This window comes from Nipponia nippon, unplaced genomic scaffold (assembly GCF_047370975.1).
Source record: "Nipponia nippon isolate SJK-2023a ecotype South Korea unplaced genomic scaffold, ASM4737097v1 scaffold_1, whole genome shotgun sequence".
NCBI lineage: Eukaryota > Metazoa > Chordata > Aves > Pelecaniformes > Threskiornithidae > Nipponia > Nipponia nippon.
In genome coordinates this window covers 118,471,122-118,492,025 of record NW_028262290.1, presented here as the reverse complement: position 1 = coordinate 118,492,025, position 20,904 = coordinate 118,471,122, and the positions used below count along the sequence as shown (strand labels likewise).

General features: G+C 47.2%; 1 protein-coding gene across 8 annotated transcripts in view; it reads left to right on the top strand.

Moving 5' to 3' along the window:
- Positions 1 to 246: 246 nt before the first annotated feature.
- The window catches only part of LOC148057579 (uncharacterized), a 36,243-nt gene continuing 15,585 nt past the window's right edge, over positions 247 to 20,904 (top strand). Inside the window, exons 1-5 of one of the 8 annotated variants that reach the window (XR_015706199.1) lie at positions 247 to 547; positions 845 to 871; positions 2,521 to 2,569; positions 4,292 to 4,405; positions 16,132 to 20,731. Coding sequence is in view for 4 of the 8 variants with exons in the window: in XM_087761759.1 (XP_087617885.1) it covers positions 324 to 361; positions 845 to 875; positions 2,521 to 2,569; positions 4,292 to 4,405; positions 16,132 to 16,226 (327 nt within the window). In the remaining 4 variants the exon portion in view is untranslated. Of the gene's footprint in view, positions 548 to 844; positions 876 to 2,465; positions 2,570 to 4,291; positions 4,406 to 12,943; positions 13,264 to 16,131; positions 20,732 to 20,904 lie in introns of those variants that run through there. The other 7 variants (XR_015706267.1, XM_087762485.1, XM_087761759.1 and 4 more) reach the window with 7 other exon arrangements.

Below are 20,904 nucleotides of genomic sequence, written 5' to 3'. Positions count from 1 at the left end.
AAGTCCTCTGCACTCAACAGTAAATGGTATCAGGAAAAGGTGTTTGCAGAGCCTAAAATGGAGCCTGGGAGGACGCGGAGATGGAGTAAATGGAGCACGTGGCTGGCTGTTGTGCCAGGGAGGACCGGCATCTGGACCTCCTCCTTTCATCACTCTCTTCTCTCTCATCTCGCGGCTTCCACTGCTCCTTGTCCGTAAGTTGTGCCTTTTTCCACTAGGTAGTCCACAGCAGGCTCCATTAGCACCCAGTCGCATCCCCTGACTGCAGCTCTTCTTTCAAAGGCTGTGCCCGGGCAAGCCTGTGAAAATAACCTCGTCACAGGATGCAGATAGCATGTGTTTGTGCAGAAAGGGAGTACAGGTGAGAAGAAACTCCACTGTAAGACATCAGAAGATTGAGGCTGTCAGAAAAAAATAGTAGCATGGAAATTACTGTATTAGGTAGGTCCAGTGGTCTCTCCAGTCCAGTGTTGTACCTGATGTGAAATGCTCAGGGGTATGAGTGAAAAGCCCTTGCAATAGGTAGATATGGAGTCTTCTACAAGAGGTGAGTCTTTGCCTCATGTCCATTATTGAAATTGATGTAATCGTGGGACTTGTGGCTCTTCATTGCTCCTGAAACTCTCTTGCTATTTACTTGTGCATGTGAAGATTTCATGATATGAGTCATGAGAGATCTGTGGCCTTGATGGCCGTGAGCTCTACAGTATGTGTGTGTTTTCTTGTCTCTGTTTTGCTCCCTGACAGATTATTTGAATGATGTCTGCATTGTGATATGAAGAGAAATTCAGTATAGCTTTTAAATACCATTCATTTATGTCCTGTACTCTTATTTTTTCCCTAGCTTTGTTCCTGTCTCTTCTGTTGTAATGTGGGTAAATCTCAGTTCCTCCTTCTCTTTCTCTGCCGTCTTTTGGATTCCCCCTGCCTATCCTTGATTTATTGCTGGCCACCCTGTCTTCCTGAAGTGATGCAGTTTTCTGGTTTGCTTTTTGCACGGATTGTTCCAACATGTGCTTGCTGGCCTGGCATTTTGACCGCTACTGTGCTGCTTGTCCACCCTTTTGGCAAGCTGTTGTGAAGTTGTCTTGCTCTCTAGATGTTACCAGTGCACTGTGCATCATCTGCTGAGTTTCCCACCTTACTGCTTCTTCAGGCAAAAACCCCTCACATTCAGCATTTCCCAGTATTTCCAAGGCTTTTTCTACAGATGGAAATGAATGCTGCATGGGAAGCTAGATTCCTACTCTGGCCTAATGCCGTGTGTCATCCTTTTCACGCTCCCTAGAAGTTACTCCTCACAAGGCACTCTTGGGCTCTGTGAGGTGACAAACACTGGATCCCTTTGCTTGAGTACTTTCCACCCACACTGCTGGCTCTTAGCTAAGCCACAGTTTGGGCTCAGAGTTTCCAACTGGAGCTGGCTTGGGGATCACTGCTGGCGAACTGGTCTGTGGCACAGTCACACCAGTCTGTCCAGACCCTGTGAACAAGAGTGTGGGCCTGGGCAAGGGCAGTGAGCACTTAAGTACGGTTCAGAGCTTGGCCTGTATGCCTATGGGATTGTAGGCAGCAAATGGGAATAGCGAACCTGGAGCTGAAAAGATGCTTAGGGTGAGTAAGTCCAGCCGTACTCTTGTGCACAGATGCAGCGAACACATGGGATCTAGGGCAGAGCAACAAAACTCTGTTTCCACACTCATTCTCTGTGCTAAGTCCCCTAGAAGCAGGCCTTAACTCATGTCTTACTGCCCTATAGCTTGTGGACCATGATAAACCCTTCCTTGCTTTTCTCAGGACATGGTTCATGTCTATTTTGAGCCATGTGCGATTCCAGCATATTTCTAGACCTATGATCTCATCCTATTATCTCTGGTCTTTTTCTGTCCTTTCACTGACAGAGAGTCCCCACTTCACATCTTGAATTCCAGCTGCCTGGAAAACAATCAGCAAATAAACATTGAAGGAAATACTGGAAAAAAACCAAACCGGTGTCTAGCAATCGGGCTTGCTGCCTCCAGGCAGGTGCAGGCTGCATGTGAACAGCAGCAATACACTCAGCAGTGCTTTTGAAAGCAAGGAGCTGATGGCACTGGGAAAGCTGATTGATGTGATGGGTCTGGGGCCAGGGAAGCATCGTGTGTGGATGCCAAGTAGATGGCTGAATTTTAGACGCTGCTAATTTTAGTTCAGCATGATTTGCTTCACTGAGCTCTCCTGGAGCTCCGAGTGCTGTCATTCAGGTTAATCATAATTCTTTACAAGACTTGAAACTCTTGGATACACAAGAATCTGATCTGAGCTTTTTTTTTTTTCTTTAAGATAAGGTTTTCCTGTGTTCTCTGACCTTGCCATGAATGCATGTTAGACCAACACCAGTAATCATGAATCTGCTGTTCCATGTTCTCTCCTCCTCATGGTTTTCTTTAATCTATTTTACATGTAAAACATTTCATAATATGCAGCCAAGTGTTTAAGCATTCAATTCCCTTCCTTCACCCACCCCTCCTGTTCCTGCAGTTGGTTGCAGATCACTGCCTGGAAGTGGGCAGAGAGAGCAGGCAGCAAGGTGAGTTTTGTTCCTGTGAGAATGACTGCTTTCAGGTAATTCTTTATCCAAGGTGACCAGTGTGCAGTGATACCGTATCTCCACTGAAAGCATGGCAATTTCTGACAGTGCAGTCATCTGTCCCTACCCTTAAATAAAACCACGCTCCGGTCCCCAGGCAGGATTGCTGCAGAGAGCCAGGAGCTCCACACATCCTCAGTCTTCTTTAAATCCCGTAACTTTGTCCTGTGTTGGTCTTCTGTGCTCAGCTTCCTATGTGTTTGCAGCGGTGAGTGGGGAGAGGGTCTGCATGAAAATTGCTCAGGTGTGAAAATGAGAGAATGGTTAAAACCTGATTCGAAATTAGACCCAGGGTAATAGAGTTTCATTTAATCTCCAGGTTGCCATTCAAGATCCAGTTTGTGTAGCTTGTGATGAAATGTGGTTACCACCAGACAAGTATTCAGTGCTTCATGTAATGAAAATTGGCACTTTGCAGCAATTTCTAAACAGACGCAACTGCAGCTGCTGTGGGAAGGCTGAGGCCATCTGTTCCTCCCCACAGCTGCTGACCCCTTCCCGTGGCCCTCCTCATCCTCATCCCCGGCACTGCTGCGTGCAGCTGGGAGCACCCATGGGCATGGGGTGGGTGATGATGGGATTCGTCACACTTCGGAGGTCGGAGGCAGAACTGCTGCAGGGAATCTGGGGTTGCGGTTGCACAAGGATTTCTCCCAGCAGCAAGGGCAGCTGAAAAAGTTCCCGTGCTTTCTCCTGTCCTGGGCTGCTGCCAGCACCACCACTTATGGGATCACGCAGCAAAGTGGGGATGATTCCCGTGTATTTCTGGGATCTCTTACTCCAGAATCATATGTTTTAAGTAGGAGTTGACATAAAATAGCAGTGAGGTGTAAGAAATTTGTGTCATTGCCAGTCTTCTCTGCTTATCCTGTGTCCATTCAAAGCTGAGTACTTTGCTCTGTGTTTCTGGTTTCAGCCTATCAGGCTCCATGAGCTTTCTTTGATTCAGATTTACAAAGCCATGCCTAAAGAAGGCAATGTCATATTCTTTTTTTTTTCTTTTCTTCTAGCAGTACCTGCTCAGCATATGGCAATCAGGGTGTCGGCAGGAGTGTAACATTAGTCTTGCTGTGCAAAAGCCTGTTGAGGTCTGGTCTGTGCAGACCAACATTGTTCTATAGCGGTTCCTCTCTGTACACTTCTGCTCTGGAAGAAAAGCATGTATAAAGGCAGCTTTTCTACAGTGGTGAAGGGGCTTTGCATTCAACACTTGGTTTATTTTGTCATCATTTCTGTGCAAAGACAAATTTTGAACTTGTAGGGAATTCCAAGATGGATCCTTGGGATCTGATTACAAAGAAGCCTGGGGAAAGATGACAGTGTCTATGCCATACCTCCCACCACCCCGGTATGCTCACCTTGCTCCTTGAGTAGTCTCTGCTGCAGGATCGAGGCAAGAAAGGATTTGATTCCCCTCAGAGATACATTCCCAGCTTGCATTGACATCCAAGTTGCAAGTAAAGATCTGTGGAGATCAGGTGCACAAAGCTGGTATAGTTTTTGTGCAAATATGAGGCAAATATGAGCCCTAGCCACAGAAGTTTAACAACTATAAATTTAAGGACTGGTCCATTTATCCCCCAAAATAGGTCTTGTGGTAAAGTTCTCCTTTTGGTTATCAAAGTCTCCATGTGACATAAATTTGTCTTTCTACCTGGGCAGAATTACCGCTTGTGTCAACGGGGTTCCTGCCCGTGTCGGGGAAGAGAGGGAGGAAAGCAGGGAGCCACCATGCAGCGCAGCCAGTAGAGACGTCCTGCAATGCCTTTGTTAATGGTATGTTTCTGGGAGCTGGTCCAGGGCCATTTCAGAGCGTCAGTATAATTTTACTGTTATTTCTCGGCTTGAGTTTTGATCCATGAGGCTTTATCTTTGAAAACAACTGTTTCCCAGAGCAGTGTCCCTGTCCTGATGATGAAGGGCTCTGCGGTACATCCTTTGGCTCTCTAAAACGTGGCACACTTCACAGACCTAAAGCATTTCCTAGCTGATTGATGGCAACTCATTTAATGCAACATGTAGGTCTAAAACTATGAATATATCAAGCTGTGGAACAATGTATTTCTTTTTCTCAGGGGTGCTTATTGTATGCCACTCTCACTTAAAATGGAGGGAGCAATTGCATTTTATCACCTGTTTGCAAAAAGTCATTATCAGAGGCTAAAAATTTTACAGGCAGAACCTCTGAAATCTGATGTCTTGACACACTGTTTTTATTGTTTGCTCTATGGCCCTGATGGAGGAGTGGTGAAAGCAGAGTCCTCTCCGGCCAGGCAAAGGTATCATCCTATCAAGGTATGGACAGAAAGTAAACTACTGTGCAAGTGGGTCGGCAGCTCCAGAGCACCTGCCTATGTGCATCCTGGCACTGATGCCACACATGAGGCTGGTCACCCCTCTTTCATCAGAGGATGGTTGAAGTAGTTGGTCAGAAACAGGCTGCGTGATCCAGGGATGGCTGTGGCAAACAGAAAACGGGAAAAGATACCGGGAGGAGACCTGAGCATGCATGTGGGGGGCGTATGGTTTTAGTGCTAACCTCCTGTGTCCCTCCAGAGTGCGGTCCTCACACTGACCGTGTGGTGTGGCCACATCCGAGGCTGGAGCCTCTGTCTTGCAAGCAAAGAAAATAACTGATTATCTGCTTTTCAGAAGCTTACAGGCCAAATGCACGTCTGGTGTAATCAGCTTTGACTTCCATGGGCTTAAATTTGGAAGAGGTTTCAAGCAGTTTGTCTCTTCTGTCATATTACGTGTAACAGCCACCACACATTTGGATCCTCACGGTCATGGAGTCTGGAGGAATGAAGTTAGTGCTGTCTGGCTAATCCAGGGCTCCTTTCGAACACCCCCCTTTCAAACACTGAATTTTATTTACATTTGCAGGGACTGGGCTGGGCTCAACTTTGCCACTTTCTGGGTTAAATGTTAATATTTTTTATCAAAATTTGACTGACTAGCTGAGGGCCTTTTTTAACTTGTCAGGATTTACAACAAATATGTCACTAATAGGGATTTTTTTGCCACATTTACCCCATATTTAATAGGGGGTGAATCCTTCAAATTGCAATACACATGCATAGTTAATAGCTTAATTTTTGTTAAACACATATTGCATTGTTAGCAAATACTGACGAGCTACACGGTGACTATAAAGTGTTCTGTGCAACTGAGGATGTTGCACATCCTTACCAGGGTTTAGGAAACGGAAATAAGCTAGCAACACAACGTGTAGTTTTTAGGCAGCCGTCACCAGAAATGACTCCCCCAACAGATTAGGCTTCAACACTGTGCACAGGTTATATTTTCAAACAGATCACCTGCCCTATAGCTGCTCGTGTTAAATACGCGCCAGTCTTATGCACAGAGGCTCAGTTCCAGCTCCTGTGGCCACTTGAGCATTTCCTTTGCTCTCTGTGACCGTAACCATAGAACCTACTACAACACTTGGAGAAATATAATCTTTGGCATTTAGTACGTTTTCTCCACCCATATGCACGTGCACTTTTGAAGAAGGGAGCAGAAAATCCATGTAACTCTGGTGTCCATAGCCAGAAAAAGCTATGACCAAAGAGAATAAAAAAAAAGTAATAGTTAAGAGGGGAAAAGCATTAATTTGGGGAGTTACAGCTCCACCTCTGGGAGCCAGTGCTGCACTCTGCCAAGCTGCGTTGTGCCATCCCGGCAGCGCAGATAGGCTGCTAAGGCAGAAACGGGTCAGGGGAACATGCCCTGCACCAAGATGCTCGAAACAGCACCCGAGCGAGGTTTCAGCACTGCACAGGGCTTGTACTGGCCATGAGATGAGTTTTAATGGAAAGGAACACAAATAGCTACTACAAATGGCCCTGGGCTAAATGGCTCACCCAGGCTATTTTGGCAAATACTTAGGAATGACAAATATATTCACCCATCAGGGCTAGCTCAGCAAATAGGCTGGATTAATGATAATGATTGCAGTGAATAATTCAAATGGATCTACTGGTAGTCTGAGAGTGAGTTGTACGGGCAGAGATAATAAGGGAAATCAGATGGGTTACTTGGGTGCTGAATGGCAGGGAAAGAAAGAGGAGGCGGCACGTAATGGAGAAAAAACCTACCCAACAGCTGGGACACTCTGGTGGGATGCGAGACACAGATCCACCACTTTCCTGCTTGGAGCTGGGCAGAGCAGCATTCAAACTGTGGAGCTGCTCTGGGGCTTTTCCAGGCAAAACCACACAGAGAAGGAGAACAAGCAAGACAAGTCAGGCAAGACCATGTCCAGGCAGGGATCTAAGGAAACTTTTGTAGACATGGATGCATTACCATGGGAAGTCTCTGCTTCTTTGAGTCAGACTTTTCCAAGGACAGACCATTTTGTCAGAAGACCCTTGTGCAGCAGTTCAATGCCATTACTTTTGCATTTCATTAAATCTCTATAGCTGGTACCCTTATGCTATCTGAATGGGCGCAGCCTCAGCTGCACTGTGCCCAAATGTTTCCATACCTATTTCCCCTTCCTTTCCCTTCCCAGCATCTCTGTCCCTTCAGGCCAAGAGCTGTCCCCTGTCCAGCCCTAGGAGGGCCACTGAGATCCAGTGGGTTTTGCCCAGGAGCAGTGATCTGCTCATGCAGAAAAGATTGAAGGATTTAGGGCTGAGCTTGTTAACACGGTCCTAGGAGTGAGTGCTAGGGAGGAGAAAGGGGCAAAGCTGCCAGTGTGTTCCTAAAACTGCTCCTTCCAGCAGATTTAGCATTGGCAACTCATCCCTTTTTGCCCCATCCCTCTCTCCGCACTGTGGGGCTGGTTCATGCATCAGTCTGGAAAAGCCCTCCTTTCAGCTTCATCTTTTACTGCCGCACAAGGAACTTCTAGATTTTTTTCAGTTTTGTGCTGCTGTTTCTGGATGCCTAAAATGTGGAGGACTCACAAAGAGACATGTAGGTCATCTCCCATGGTTTCTGCTGTTTTTTCTGGCACCATGTTTTGGGGATCCCCACGTAGTGTGGTTGTATAGGGCCTCTTTTAAAAGGGTTTCTGCCTGGAGAGATTCAGATCTCTTTTGATTGCAGACACCTTCCTGGTGGGGTTTGCTAGCTAATTGGGATAGATAATGAGGATGGCAGAATGGATTTATGAATGACCAGGTTACTGGTTATGTTACTTTAATCACAGATCCTAGCCTTGTGTTGAGTATAGGAGCTTGGCACTTCAGCATGGGCTACCACAAGCTTGGAAGATGAAGAGGGCAAATGGTAGCCATTCCCACCTGAGAAACAGGAACAGAAATGGGAAGAGGGAGCAAGCTGCTCCTTCCTGTGCAGTGCTGTGGGTCCTGCATCCACTGATGCTCTCTGCCAGGATGTCTGACCAGGCAGCTGGGGGAGGCCGGGGTGCTCTGCCTCTTCCCCTTAAACGTCAAGGGAGGAATCAATGCTGCTGAAACTGGCCTCTGAAGGATCCCCCCCAAACTCCCATACCAGGGGAGTTGCCCAGGGTGCTTTGATTTCTCTCCCCAGGAGAGGCAGTTCAGAGATCCTGGAGATCGTATGGGTCCCAGGCATTCTCTATCTCCTCTTGCTGGGGACACAGCTCGGTGGGGACAGGGACACAGTGAGACGGGCTCCAAGCCTAGGACATGTGGCGTGACTGCTGGAAAGGGCTGAAACCTGCTGTTCCCGGGGCTGAGCGGTCCTGGCGCAGGGGCAGCCAGCGCACAGAGCAAAGCCTATGTGCGGCGCGGGGGAACTGGGAATGAACTCTTGCAAAAATAATAATAATAAAAGAAAAAAAACAGTCAGGCCTGTATTTCACATTTCTCTCTGCCCTTCCAGCAACCCTTCCTTGAAAAGTTTATGTCTACATTACAAGAAGCGGTTGCATTTTCACACAGCCAAGTCCTCTCCCTGCTGTTTTCCATAGCTGAGCTGGCCTTTGCATAGCCTCGGCGATGTGGGGCCTCTCGCGGACAGAGCTGTGTTTGTCTCGGAGACATGTTGAACTTGGCAGGTACCGTACGTCTAACTCCAATTTAAACTACCACCTTTCCGAAGGAAAAGAGTCTGCAGTACACAACAGCAGCTGCCACAAGGAAAATCTGCTTGCCCGGCTGGAAAACCCAAGCAGGGTCATTAACAGCAGTTTCTCCATCTTTTTACACAAATTTACTCCACAGTCTTGCAGACACTGACCTAGCTGCCATTTTTTTCCAATTGAAAGAGGCTAAACCAGGGTGGCTCGATTGCAATCAACTCAAATAAACAAATGTGTGCTAAACTAGGCAGAAATACAACCTTAAAAAACATGGGCCAGGCTCACCCCCCTCGCAAACAACTGTCTGTGGTGCATGTGAATCTGGAGTCGAGCCTGCTGTGCTCCTTGGCAGCCTAATCCTTTCCTGTGGGTTCATCACTGCCCGTGAACTGCAGCAGAGTCAATATCTGGTGGTGTGTTTCTTTGGAGCCTTCCCTGGGTGTTTTTTTCCCCCTTTGGCTGGGAAGAAGCACAGGCTTGTTACTAATAGGGAGAAGGTTGATGGTGGGTCTTCATATGTGGCGGTTCCTTTCCTGAAGGATCTTGCTTAGCTTGCTGGTGCGAAAGGGGAAAGCTGGTCATCCTGCACTGGGAAGAAACATCTGTCCTTGGAGGGGCAGCTCTCAGGGGGGGCAACCCTGGTTGGAAATCTCCTTGGGACACATATTGTGTCTGCGGGCAGCGGGGAAGACGACGTGGAGCGTTTCTGGGCACCAAAGCCTGCGTGTGCACCACTGTGGAGTACAATTGTTCTCCATCGCCATTTCCATCTCCTTATTAAGCTTTCCATCAATAATACAGTGTTTTTTGTGCAGCTGAGAGCAGAAAGGGCGGTCGGATGGGAGCTGACTCACTCTGACTCACATCTCCTGGGAACACAGGGTCAGTTGGGTTAATCTCAGCCTGCCGCATGCCTAGAGACCCCCAGAAAGAGCAAGGGCATCTCCTCTCTGCTCTCTGCCCCTGTACCCTATTGTCACCCGCAAAGCCGGCTTGTCCTGGGGCAAGGAAAAGCCCTTTCTAAGGACTGGGCTAAAGCAATGGATGAAGAAGCCTGGTCTGTGCCACGAATTTTCCTGGTCCTCCACCAAAGCAGCAGATCCCCCTCTGGCATGCCAGGAGCCCCATTGCAGTGGGAGTGCTCTGGCTGCCCTGGGTCGGGCAGACTGACCCAAGGAGTCAGGTCTCCCTGGATACTTTGGGGGAGTGTCTAGACCAGAGAAATGCAGCTGAGCTCACTGCACCATTTTTTCTAGTTTTTTTGAACTTGACCTTTTGGGAACAGCAGAGAGACAGTGCAGAACAGGATCCCGGGAAACAAAGTTTAGTTTCCTACACTTTATCATTTAATGGTGTGAATTCTGAGGTTGATCGTTGCTCAGGCAGGGCAGAAACTTATTATACTTGATTTCTGAGGAAAGGAGGGCTTGGGGGAAGGGGGAGCACAGCAGGGCCTGTCTGGCTGCTGGAGAGTTAACTGTGCTGTGCTGCTGCTGTATGCCCGGGCTCTAGGCTTCGACAGGTACAGCCTGGGCTGGGGGCAGCAGCCAGCGAAAGTCAATGTTGATCTTGCCGTGACTCCTGAGATAACACTTCAGCTTGCAGGGATCTTCACGTTTGTTTTCTCTTTGTTTTTGTTTCTCTCCCAGGACAAAAGGGTGAATACAGCAGGGCTGATTGAGCAGAAAGGTAAAAGATCAAAACCAGCCGTCTTTCTGGCAAGTGCCATGATGCAGAGCCCATCAGATGGGCATAGCTGGGGTTAGGGAAGGAGGAGAAAAGAAGTGTTTTCTGAAATGCATGTCTCCAGGCAGTCTAGACCCAAATTCAAATTTTCTAGTTAAAAAAAAAAAAAGCTTTGACACTGGCAGTCTGCCTAAATATGTTTTTTATAGGAACTGTTAAGTTTTGGAACAGGATAGCAACCGTGATGGAGCAATAAACAAAATGTTAAAGTAAATGAGAACGATTGAAGTCGTCTTGGTGGTTCTACGCTGATGATGCTTTCCAGATTCAGTTACATTTTCCTGTTAGTGGCATGCTTCTCCCTCTCTTTTTTTTGGTGTACCCACTTCCTATTTTCTATTTGCCCTCTTCCCAATCTATTCCTTCCACCATTGTTCTAAACTTTCATCCATCCCAATTTTTCATGATGCCCAAAGGTCTTTGCAGTTCATCCAGTGCAAACACCTGTTTTCCAAAGCCTCCAAGAGGTTTTCATGCCCTTCTCTGAGGTTGTGGTTTTTTTCCTCAGTTCACTCTGCAGACGGGAGACCACCACTATCCCAAAGCACGACTGGATCCAGTAGACTGGATCCAATCTCAGATGCCATTGGCGTCTACGAAGGATTTGCCTGTTGATCCCCTCCCTATTTATTGAATGTTTGATTATCACTTTTCATTACCCCATGCCATTGAACTCGAGCAGTGACGCTGAGTCTAGGACGAGGGAGGGCCAATAAACCCACAAGGCACAGCGGTAGCATAGTGGTGATAACAGCTCTCCAGTGAAAGGTGTGAAGCCTCTGTCTCCCTCATGTCATCTGGATGCCTTGTATGGTACCCAGAAGAAATGTTGCTAACACCAGCCCTTGTGCGTTGTCGTCTTGGATGTGTAGCAAGACCCTGTTATCAAGGTCCCCTTTTCTGGATGGCAACCAGGGCTCTGATGCACAAAATTAAAAATCCTGTGGCAGCTTATTTCCCGCTAGGGGAAAAAAAATCCATCCAGCAGATCCGTTGAATTAACCAGATGCGTTAATAATATCAAGTGTGTCTCATCCCTGTCTCAGTGTCCATTTATGCTGTTTCCCTGCACTTCCAATTTCATGTGCCACAGCTTAAAATCATCTCCTGGGGTTCTTTTTTTTTTTTTTTCATGTGCAGTCCACGCTGAAGTGCACTGGCAAAGCTGCTGTGGGGAGGCAGGAGGTCGCAGCAGCAGGGCAGCAGGGCTCTTCTCACTGCAGGGATGGGGAGGCAATTTCAGGCTGGGCAGCACGAGGAGCCTGGTTCTGCTGGAACGATCAGCACTTCCATACATAAGCATGTTAAAAGCCATAGGATCAAACTCAACTTCGAGGATTAACACTCGGGAGTCTGTGTACTACATGCCTTCAAAACCAATGTGATTAATCATGTTTTCATTTGCCTTCTAGTTCTTGAGCTTTTTGTCCCAGCGCTTTTAAAGCTTTCTCTGAAACTGAGAGGAAGAAACATAATTTTCTCTGTAGACAGCTGAGCTTGTTCTGTAATGATTTGGGGAGTCAGGACTTTGAGAGGAACACAAAGTATTGTCATACTTGCAGTGTAGTTGTGGCACCTTGCAACAGGTGTCTCATTGCTTCCTCAGCAGCCTCTTCCAAACTCAGGGAGACAAATGAGTGTTAGTTCAACTTTTAAAAATAAATAATATTTGTTTCAGCTAGAAAGTCTAAAACTTAAGTCTCCAAATTCCTTAGTGAAGTTTTGCAGCAGAAGCTGGATTCAATAGCAACCAAATGGTTCCCTAAAAGTCATGGCTCTGCCTTAGCATATAGGTATGTTTCTGCTTTCAGAGAGTAAATATTGCTCTGTGGTGCTGCAATTTATGCTACTGGGGAGGCTGGCACTAATGCAAATACGCTGCAAAGCTATATGCTTCCTGCTCACTTCGAGCATCAAATTACTCCCACCTTGAAAAAGCTGGTTCCCTCTTTATTTACAGAGCTGGTCTTATCAGCTGTGTACTTCCCTGGAAACAAAGTTTCTTCCAAGAGTTAAAAATACGCATAACCCCATAAAGAGTTTAAAATATATCCTAGTACCATTCAGTGAAAGCTGCTTAATTGCAACTCCCACACATTGCTTTGCAATTAACGCTGATGCTGCTGTTAGAAAAAATAGGGGAGAGAGGCTCAAAGTCAGAATACAACATATAACAATGTCCTGTGTGGAAACGTGGTGCACAGCTACAGACAGTATCAGTTATCTTTCATCTCGGTGTCTCCTGATCATGAATGAGTCCTACTCCTCTCCGAGCCTTTTTTTTTGCATGGGGCCCCTGTGCTATAGGGGAGCCTGGGGGCTGTACAGCTGAACCGTAGCACGTGTTCCTCCTCCCTGCACTGAGCAGGGGTGTGAGATACTGAGTGCATGCTAGGTACCTCCCAGGTCTTCCTTGCTGCACCATTTCGATCCTGGATTCATTGGGCACCTGCTCAAAGGCTCCTGAAACTGAAGATGCTGCTTTGGGCAGAGCGGGGGAGAGGACCGGCTGATGCAGAATCCCTGAGTCATGTCCCAATTCCCCTCTGCAGCGAGGCTGTAAGGTAACCTTGAGCTGCACTCCTCTCGGTGCAGAAGGTACAGCAGGATGCAAGCCTGAACTTCTGTGTGGAAACACCTGCATGAGGACGCCCCACAGTGCTCCCCAGCTCAAGACTAGTGAAAAGCCAGCTTCATAACGCAGTGAGAAACAGCATCCTTCATTAAATCACAGAGAAACACAGCTGTAGGTAAGGACTTCTGCTGTAGCAAACTAGTCCTCTAGTTCTCTCTGGTGTTCAGGCCTGCATTTTCTCACTGACCTTCACAGAGATTGCTTGGGATACAGATGTTGGGGGTCAGTGCAAGAGGGGGCAATAGTGCCTTTATTTAACTTCTTCACATGTAAATGGTTGATGAATGACATGAAAAACCAAAGACCCTAGGCACGTGGAGTTATTAAAAATTATGAAGGGAGGGCAGATATTTGATGCTGGTCATGCTACCCAAATCCCAGCAACAGTGTGACATTAAGCTGCACTGCTGCTTTTTTGCAGGGCGTGATGGGCTATGGGAGGAGAAGGCCCAGGGGCACCTGGGCTTTGATTTGTTTGCCCCAAACCCTCCCCTAGATTAGACAGAGCAGTTAAAAAAAAAAAAAACAAACCAAACAAAACCCAAGGACAGGAATTTCCTTGTTGACAAGAACAGACTGGCTGAGCAGTTCCTGGGGGCTTTCAGCAAGCTAACCACAAATTTGCTGTGGAGCCTCGCGCTCTGAGAGCAGTGTGTGTCGATACTGCTCCCTTGGACCTGGAGCCTGAACCCATTTCATTTTCAGTGTAACTGGCCTTGTTGCCATGGTTGTTACAGCTTGCAAAGGTGAAGTGGTGAGTTCATACCAAGAGAGGCTGCAAGCAGCCGTGTTTCTTCCTCCTGCCTCCTGCAGCTGCCCCCCACCCTCCGTCTGACCACACCAAGGTTTGACAGTGGGGAGATGCATTTAGCTTACATCAAAACAGCCCTACCACAGTCAGCCGTGCATATCATCCCATCGCTGCAGGATGGGGACAGCCTGGCTCCCCCTGCCACCTGCCCCTGCAAACCTCATCGCAGCTGCTGGGGTAAGAGTCTCACAAGCAAGCCAAGTCCTTTGCACAGCCACCGCAGCTCTCATCCTACCAGGAAGGCGTTGTGTGCAGGACTGGTGATGATCAAAGGCCGACTATGAGTCATCTCGAATCCAATGAATGATCGTTAGTTGGGGGAAGAGGTAATTAGACTGGCTTCACTATCTTGCTGTTATGCTCGGGGGAGTAACGGGGTGGTATTGCTGCCATTGAAGAACTTTTATTTGTTAGGAGTGACTCATTGGTTATGCGTCACAAATTATACATGGGAAAAACTACCGGTGCTCCCTGTTGGGAGTTGAAAGCCCAGTGCAATGTGCCCAGACGATACTGGCAGCTGCCTGATAATGACAGTATCACCTGGTGAGCGTTCCCTTCTCTTTCATCTCACCTAGAGGGAAACTGTCAAAGTCAGGTCTGCTCTTGCCACCAGTAACTTCATGGGCTACGTACCTGCCCCACTGCAGAAACTGAAGGGGCTTTTTACAAAACTAGTGGGGAATCAGAAGAACCAGATGCAGAGCCCTGGTATCCCAGGCTGCCAAGATGCCACAAGGACTTTGTAGCCCTCGAGAAGGAATTTAACCTGGTGATCCAGCTCAAAACTTCGTGACTGCTCTGTTTCAGTACTAAGCTACAGTGAAGTTTGATTGCAAAGCCAAGACATTTGCAATATCCAAAATCTGTCCCCAGATTGGAATTTCACAGTTGAGTTGGCTCATCTTTTGTTTTAAAAAAGATTGCGTGAACTTCTATTCTTATTTGACTGATTTTTATCCCATGGACTTGCAAATTTCAGTTGAACCAGGTCTTCTTAATAAACTTTTAAAAGATATATTTCCTAATGTTTCTGGTTCCAGAACAGCCTGAGGTGTGGAAAGACAGAGGCAATCAACAATAAAAGGAGACAAAATAATTGCTTGAATCTTTACATTCTTTTTGTACTTTGAAACCTAATTTTAGATTGCAGCTGAGGCTTAAGGTTTGTTCTTAATTTGCCCAAACTGTTTTTCTTTCTTCCTCTAGAACAAACCCAGTCAACCCGTGTTTGCCCTTCAAAACTTAGTTCTGAGAAGTGCCCAGCACAGAGTTACTCAGTGTAATGAATGTAAACACTGGGAAGATTACTTATTTCCTTTGTGCGTGTTCTTTTAAGTTGGAATTTGATTACACTACTTGAAGAATATCCTCTTACTGTATAAAAAACACAATTATGGAGACCTGATCCTCATCCTCACTTCAGAGGAGGTGTGCTGCTAAGGTGTGTAGGTGTAAAGCAAGCATGTCACGTCTTCTGGTGGGATGCTGTGCTCTGAGTCTGTTGGGATCGCTCTGTGGTGTCTGCTTTGAGATGGTGGGTCCTGGGCCAGATATTTCTGCTTTTTTATTAAAACAGCCTTTGCATAAATCTCAGACACCCTGAGTGGGTAATGAAGGGCTTGTTCCTGAAAAGAGGCTGAGAGCTGCAGCACAGCCAGAAGTCAGGTGCTACCTCCCTGCTGCCCATCCCAGTGACACCAAAGCAGAACCACATTTCCCATGAAGATGCTCATTGCCTCCTGCTCAGTCTGTGCCCCCCGGCTAACATGCAGCCATTGCTTTCCTGTGCAGGGGCACATGGAGGGGACCTGCGGGTGTCTCTGCACTGGCACCAAGGCAGTATCCAGCTTAGCAATATCCAGCTGGACCACTGAAGGTGCGTTCCTGCGAGCTGTTCATGTCCAGCACAGCCATCAGGTGTGCCTGGCAATTGCAGCCTGTGCTGTCATAGATACTGGCGATAAGTGAATTAAAGCTACCTGTTTGCTGAACACATGCAAACACATCTCAGACGCACACATGCAAAGCCAGAAAAAAAAGGGGGCAGAACTGCAGAGTATAATGTCATGATACTCCACTGGAAAAAGCTCAATACCTAACCTGCCAAAATTCTTCCATTCTGGTTTCAGTGTCCAAGAAAGAGACTGGTGAAACCAGGTGGGCATTTTTCCAGGAGATTTTGGAAGAAGAGAGACAATGAATTGGTTGCAGGCCGATAGGACACTAAGGAAGAGCATGGCATGCCCTGCAAGACCTGCACTGTTTTGATTAAACCCTGTTTTATTTTCCAGGCTTGAAGAATTCCCTAGGTTTGAGCTGCACCTTCCTGAAGTGCACACCCCACTCCTGGTTACTGGTGAACCTGCAGACCATACAGCATGCCTGACAGATGACTGCCTTATCCAAGCTGGGCTGGCAGTTGGTAAGCTCTCCAGGGCACTGACTGCCTTGCACCATGGACCGGGCACTGTGCAGACACACCAGGACCCTGATCTCTTCTGTTCAGAGCCCCTGGGCGTTTCTGCAACTTGATGAGGAATCCTGTCCTGTTTTCTATCTATCTCCAGAGTAAAAGCTCATTTTGCTTTTTCCTCCCCCAGCAGTCTGGGTGGCTTTGTTTAGAAGAAATTATACAACTAAATAAGAGCCAGTATGAAAGGCCAAATCTTGAACCGATCCATGGGCACGACTGCACTGTGGGTGACATGTGGACAGGCGTATCGCTGGGAGGCTAATCGCCCGAGCATGGAAAACAATACAAGGGCAGATGTAGCCGCAGGGCTGCGGAGTGAGCTGTTGGAGGGACACCCAGAACCAGGGACACACACTGCATTTTCCAGCTGGTGGGAAGCCCATGCTGTGCTGCTGGTATCTCTGCTGATGAAACCACAGCTCGGCCAGATGTCCCTCATTTTGCTGTGAAGATCTCTCTCTCACAGAAGAAGAAACTTTCTTCTCCTCTCCTTTTTCTTTCACTGCATTCAAGGGTGGTTCACTAAACCACCCCTGTATCATCTGCTGGTCACATCCCTCCTTTCTGAATTCACACCAACAGCTAATCAGGATGGATGGTAGCTAATTCTAAGTAAGGAGAAGTGTTCCCATCCATAGCGTCAACACAGAGGCATGCGGGCATGCACCCAGTGCCCGCAAGGGCCACTGCTCCTATAGGGCCACCACTGCAGAGAGCAGGATGAGCTGCCCTGGTCACTGTCCCACGTGGGGTGCAGAGCAAAGGCAGCTTCTTGGGTGGGAAGGAAAGGGGAGATCAGATGGTGCCGTGTGTTTTACGCTAACATCTTGCTGAAAGCTGCATCAGAAGTCAGAATTGAAATTGCTTCTTCACACCCTTTTGTTTTTGCGGCCAGTTTTGCCAGGACCTCGGTGGTGTCTTTGTGAAGCCACAAAAGGCAATTAGCAAAGGCAGGGTCAGATCCTGACCTGGGAATGGGATGTTACACCAGATTGCCCTGCTGATTTCCCGGCCCATGCTTTTCAGTCATGCTGGCTGCAAGCACAGCGGACACAAAGTCTGAGTAGGCAAAAGGTGACACTGCAGATCCCCACTGAAATCAGTGGAAATCTTGCTGTCAGAACCAGAGATAGGATTTCGCTGAACTTACTCAAAAGACAAAGATGGCAGTGACGAGGGGAATGGTGCGACCCTAAACCTTCTTGCATTTTTAAGACTGCAAATTTAGTCTTCCTCTAATCCTTTCTGAAGATTTCTTATTGAATGTTTCCTTTCCTCTGCCACTAAGCTGCTGCTGCTGGCTGCCAGGGGGACTGTCAGTCTGTCCCACACATTTGCCAGGCCTCACGTAGTTTCTCTGTCAGGGAGAAGGGAATAGTGATGGAGAGCAGCCTGATAAATAAGTCATCCAGGATCCCTTCCTATGGGTAGATCGTTGCTGTCCAAAGCAAACCCAGCTCACTGGCAGACAGATACTTCATCTTCGGGGTCTCCTGCAGCCTCACCGAACCAGAGTTAAACATCTCCTCTCCCTGCTTCTTTTTTTCCCCCCATAAGACCAGAATGGAGAAGCAAGTGGGGTCCAGTCTGCCTTGAAGTCTTAAAATGTTTCAGATGGGCGTTGGGGAGAGAGGAGGTCCATGGCAGAGCTGGGTCTCAAAAAGATACAGGATATTTATCATGGTCCAATTTTCTTTGCTCACCAACTGCAGTCTTTTGCATTAGTACAAAAGGAAAATGAAAAAACCCCTAGTAAGTAGGAGTTTTACACCACTTATTATACCATTATCATGATGATAAGTGACTATTAAGTACGTAAAGGATCTAGAAAATCAGGTTTTCTTTTTTAGCAAGTTACTTTCTTAGGTAGAGTTAGGTTTATGTTAGCTTGGCACTGCCTGACATACTGCATTATTTTTAATAAGCCAGAAATCTGCTCCAAGATTGTTGTGGCTGAAGAATTAATAAGATAATGTTTCCATTTTAGGAAATCCCCTGAAAACAAAATGTAAAAAAGCCTAAAAGCCACCCGTCTGATTTTCCAGGATCCTTATTGCCCAGGGCTCCCATCAGTCAGTGAGACTGGAGGCAGCACAGCGTCTCCCAGATGTCAGCTCTTCAGTGCTGAGGGGTTTTACTGGTGTGGATGGGAGGAGATTCTGGCTCATAAAACAAGGCAGAGTTTAGCCCAGAAATTCCCATTTCTTTATTACTCAGTTCTGCCACAGCAGCACCTCTGTCTGGCTGCCTGCCTCCCTGGCGATGGAGTGCCCGTGGTGCACACAAACAAGCCCCTCCAGTTTTTTTGCCTAGCCCTGATACTAGAAAAGCCATTTATCTGCTTCTCGGAAGAGGCAGCCATAGAGAGCTGAACCTTCAGCGAATGGGAGGGGAATTTATTAAAAACAAAGGAAGACTGCAGGTGTAAAATGTTTGTCATGCTAACACCTGAACAAACATATCACTGTGCCCTTGCTTATCTCCTTCCCACTCACTGCCTTTATTGAGTCCAGTGTCCTGCTAACTGCAGACATATTAATCAGGCAGTTAGATTAGAACAAAGTCACTGCCTCTGTCCCGTCTTATCTAGACCATATAAATGTGTCATTACATAGAGCAGGGCCAGGCCAAAGCGGGTTTTTTATACCTTTGTGATGACCAGGCTGCTCACTGCTTCCTGTTTACATGAACTCCCTCTGCCTCAGAGGGAAAGCCAGCCTCCTCAGCCACTGCAGCAAGGTCCTCTGCTGTCCCGCCTCTATAAATAAGTATATATAAATATATAGTAGTTTTCTCCTATTCCACCTATTCGTTTCGTCATTTGCAGCCCTTTCCCCACAAATGTCCATCTTCTCCTTCAAAAAATAGATTGATGAAGCAAGGTCTCTTTTGCAGCCCACAGTTGCATTAGTGGTGGGGTTTTGCAAATATCTCTCAGGCAAATCTCTCTCAGCGATTTCTGCTGCTATGCATTTGTTAGTCCTTGGTTTGTTACTGGGTTTCCCTTCCTTTGCCTGCTTCCCAGAGTTTTGCTATGAAGAGGTTGATGACCAAGATGAAGCTGCCCCAGCTGCCTGGGCAGTTGTTTGCCCAGGGTGGCACCAGGGCAGGGCAGTGGTGGAGGAGGGAAAAAGGGAAGGCAGCGGGTGCAGGCAGCACCGCGCTGCCCTCACCATGGGACTGCATGGTATTAATGCCTCTTTTCTGCCTCTCTTCTCTCCCCTGCCACCACAGGCAGAAGCCGGGTGGCTGCAACCCGGGTTTTGGTCTTTCTCCCAGGGCCTGGGCTTGCTCTCTGTCCGTTGGGTTTTGTCTACCCAGCCCATAGCCCTGGAAGCTGTGGCAGGGAACGTCTCCCTGCATGAACAGAGCGTAAAGCTGTTTTTACACATACTTGAAAAAACAAAATCTCTCCGTTTCCTCTCCCCTTTTTACATTTTTGATGACAGTAGATAAGGCTGTATGCAGACAAGAGCTTTGAGAGTGTCACTGTCTGCCTGATGTGCTAAAAGCACATCCATAGTGGGCATTCAAAACACAAGATGCTTCTGTGATAAAACGTGTTGTGGCCACCATGGCAGCAGGGTACTGCTATGCTCTAGCTGGGTTTCCTAGTCCCCAGCTGTCAGAGCACCTCTGGAGAAGCTGCCCTGGCTTTCAATCACCTCCTTTTTCTGTTCCTCTTTCCATTTCTGGTTCGTTAAAATTAGAGGTAGACTAAAGGTATGTCCTGGAAACTGAAAGTCCTCATGCTTTGGAGACCTCTGAGTCACAGCTGAGTGCAGGAGCAAATGTCGTGGCTGAGTAAAGGGGATGGGGTCACAAATCAATGCAGCAAGTGTCTTACTTTTTATAAACTGCCAAGAAAAGCACAGCAAAATCCTCACAGCTTAATGTATGGATTAGTACTCATGTACAACATACATGGTTATAATATTCATAATCAAAATAAATATGCTTACCAGTTCTGTACATCCCCATAAATCCTTTGTCCTCTTTTGCACATAATATAATTCTCCAAAGGCTTGCAAATGTGCATGGTGAGTCTCTAATGCACATTTTGTTTGCTGATTTCCAGTGGTTCTGCATAGACATTTTAACTTAACAGAACATCTCAGCAGGAACTCTCTTATCAGGATTTCTGAGACTCACAACCATATTCAGAGCATCCAGTAGAAAGATTCCTCAGTCTCTGGAGACATCCCCACTTAAAACCGTATTTGCTTTCCTGGCAGTTTCCTCTGAGAGCATTTGAATGTGAGGAACAGTGCCATGAGTGTTAAGCTTTTCTGTCCCCATTGCTACAACTCCAGCAGGCGTTGAGTCTCATGCGCTTGTACTCACCATGCTGCCGGGGAATCTGGTGTGTTGTGAAAATGACTGAGATTATTATGTCAAAAGGTTCCCTCCACCTTTTGTACCAGGAACCTCTTTTGCCCTAGGAAATGTCTGTGTTTCTGAAAATGGCTTAGCAGTAATCTTGCTGCAAACTGTTCTCTCAAAGGAGCCTCTCCTGTTCGCAGCACCCTGGGCTGTCAGAGGGAGCGCGCTGAAACAGATGCATCATGTCTGGCAAATTTTGTGGTGCTAA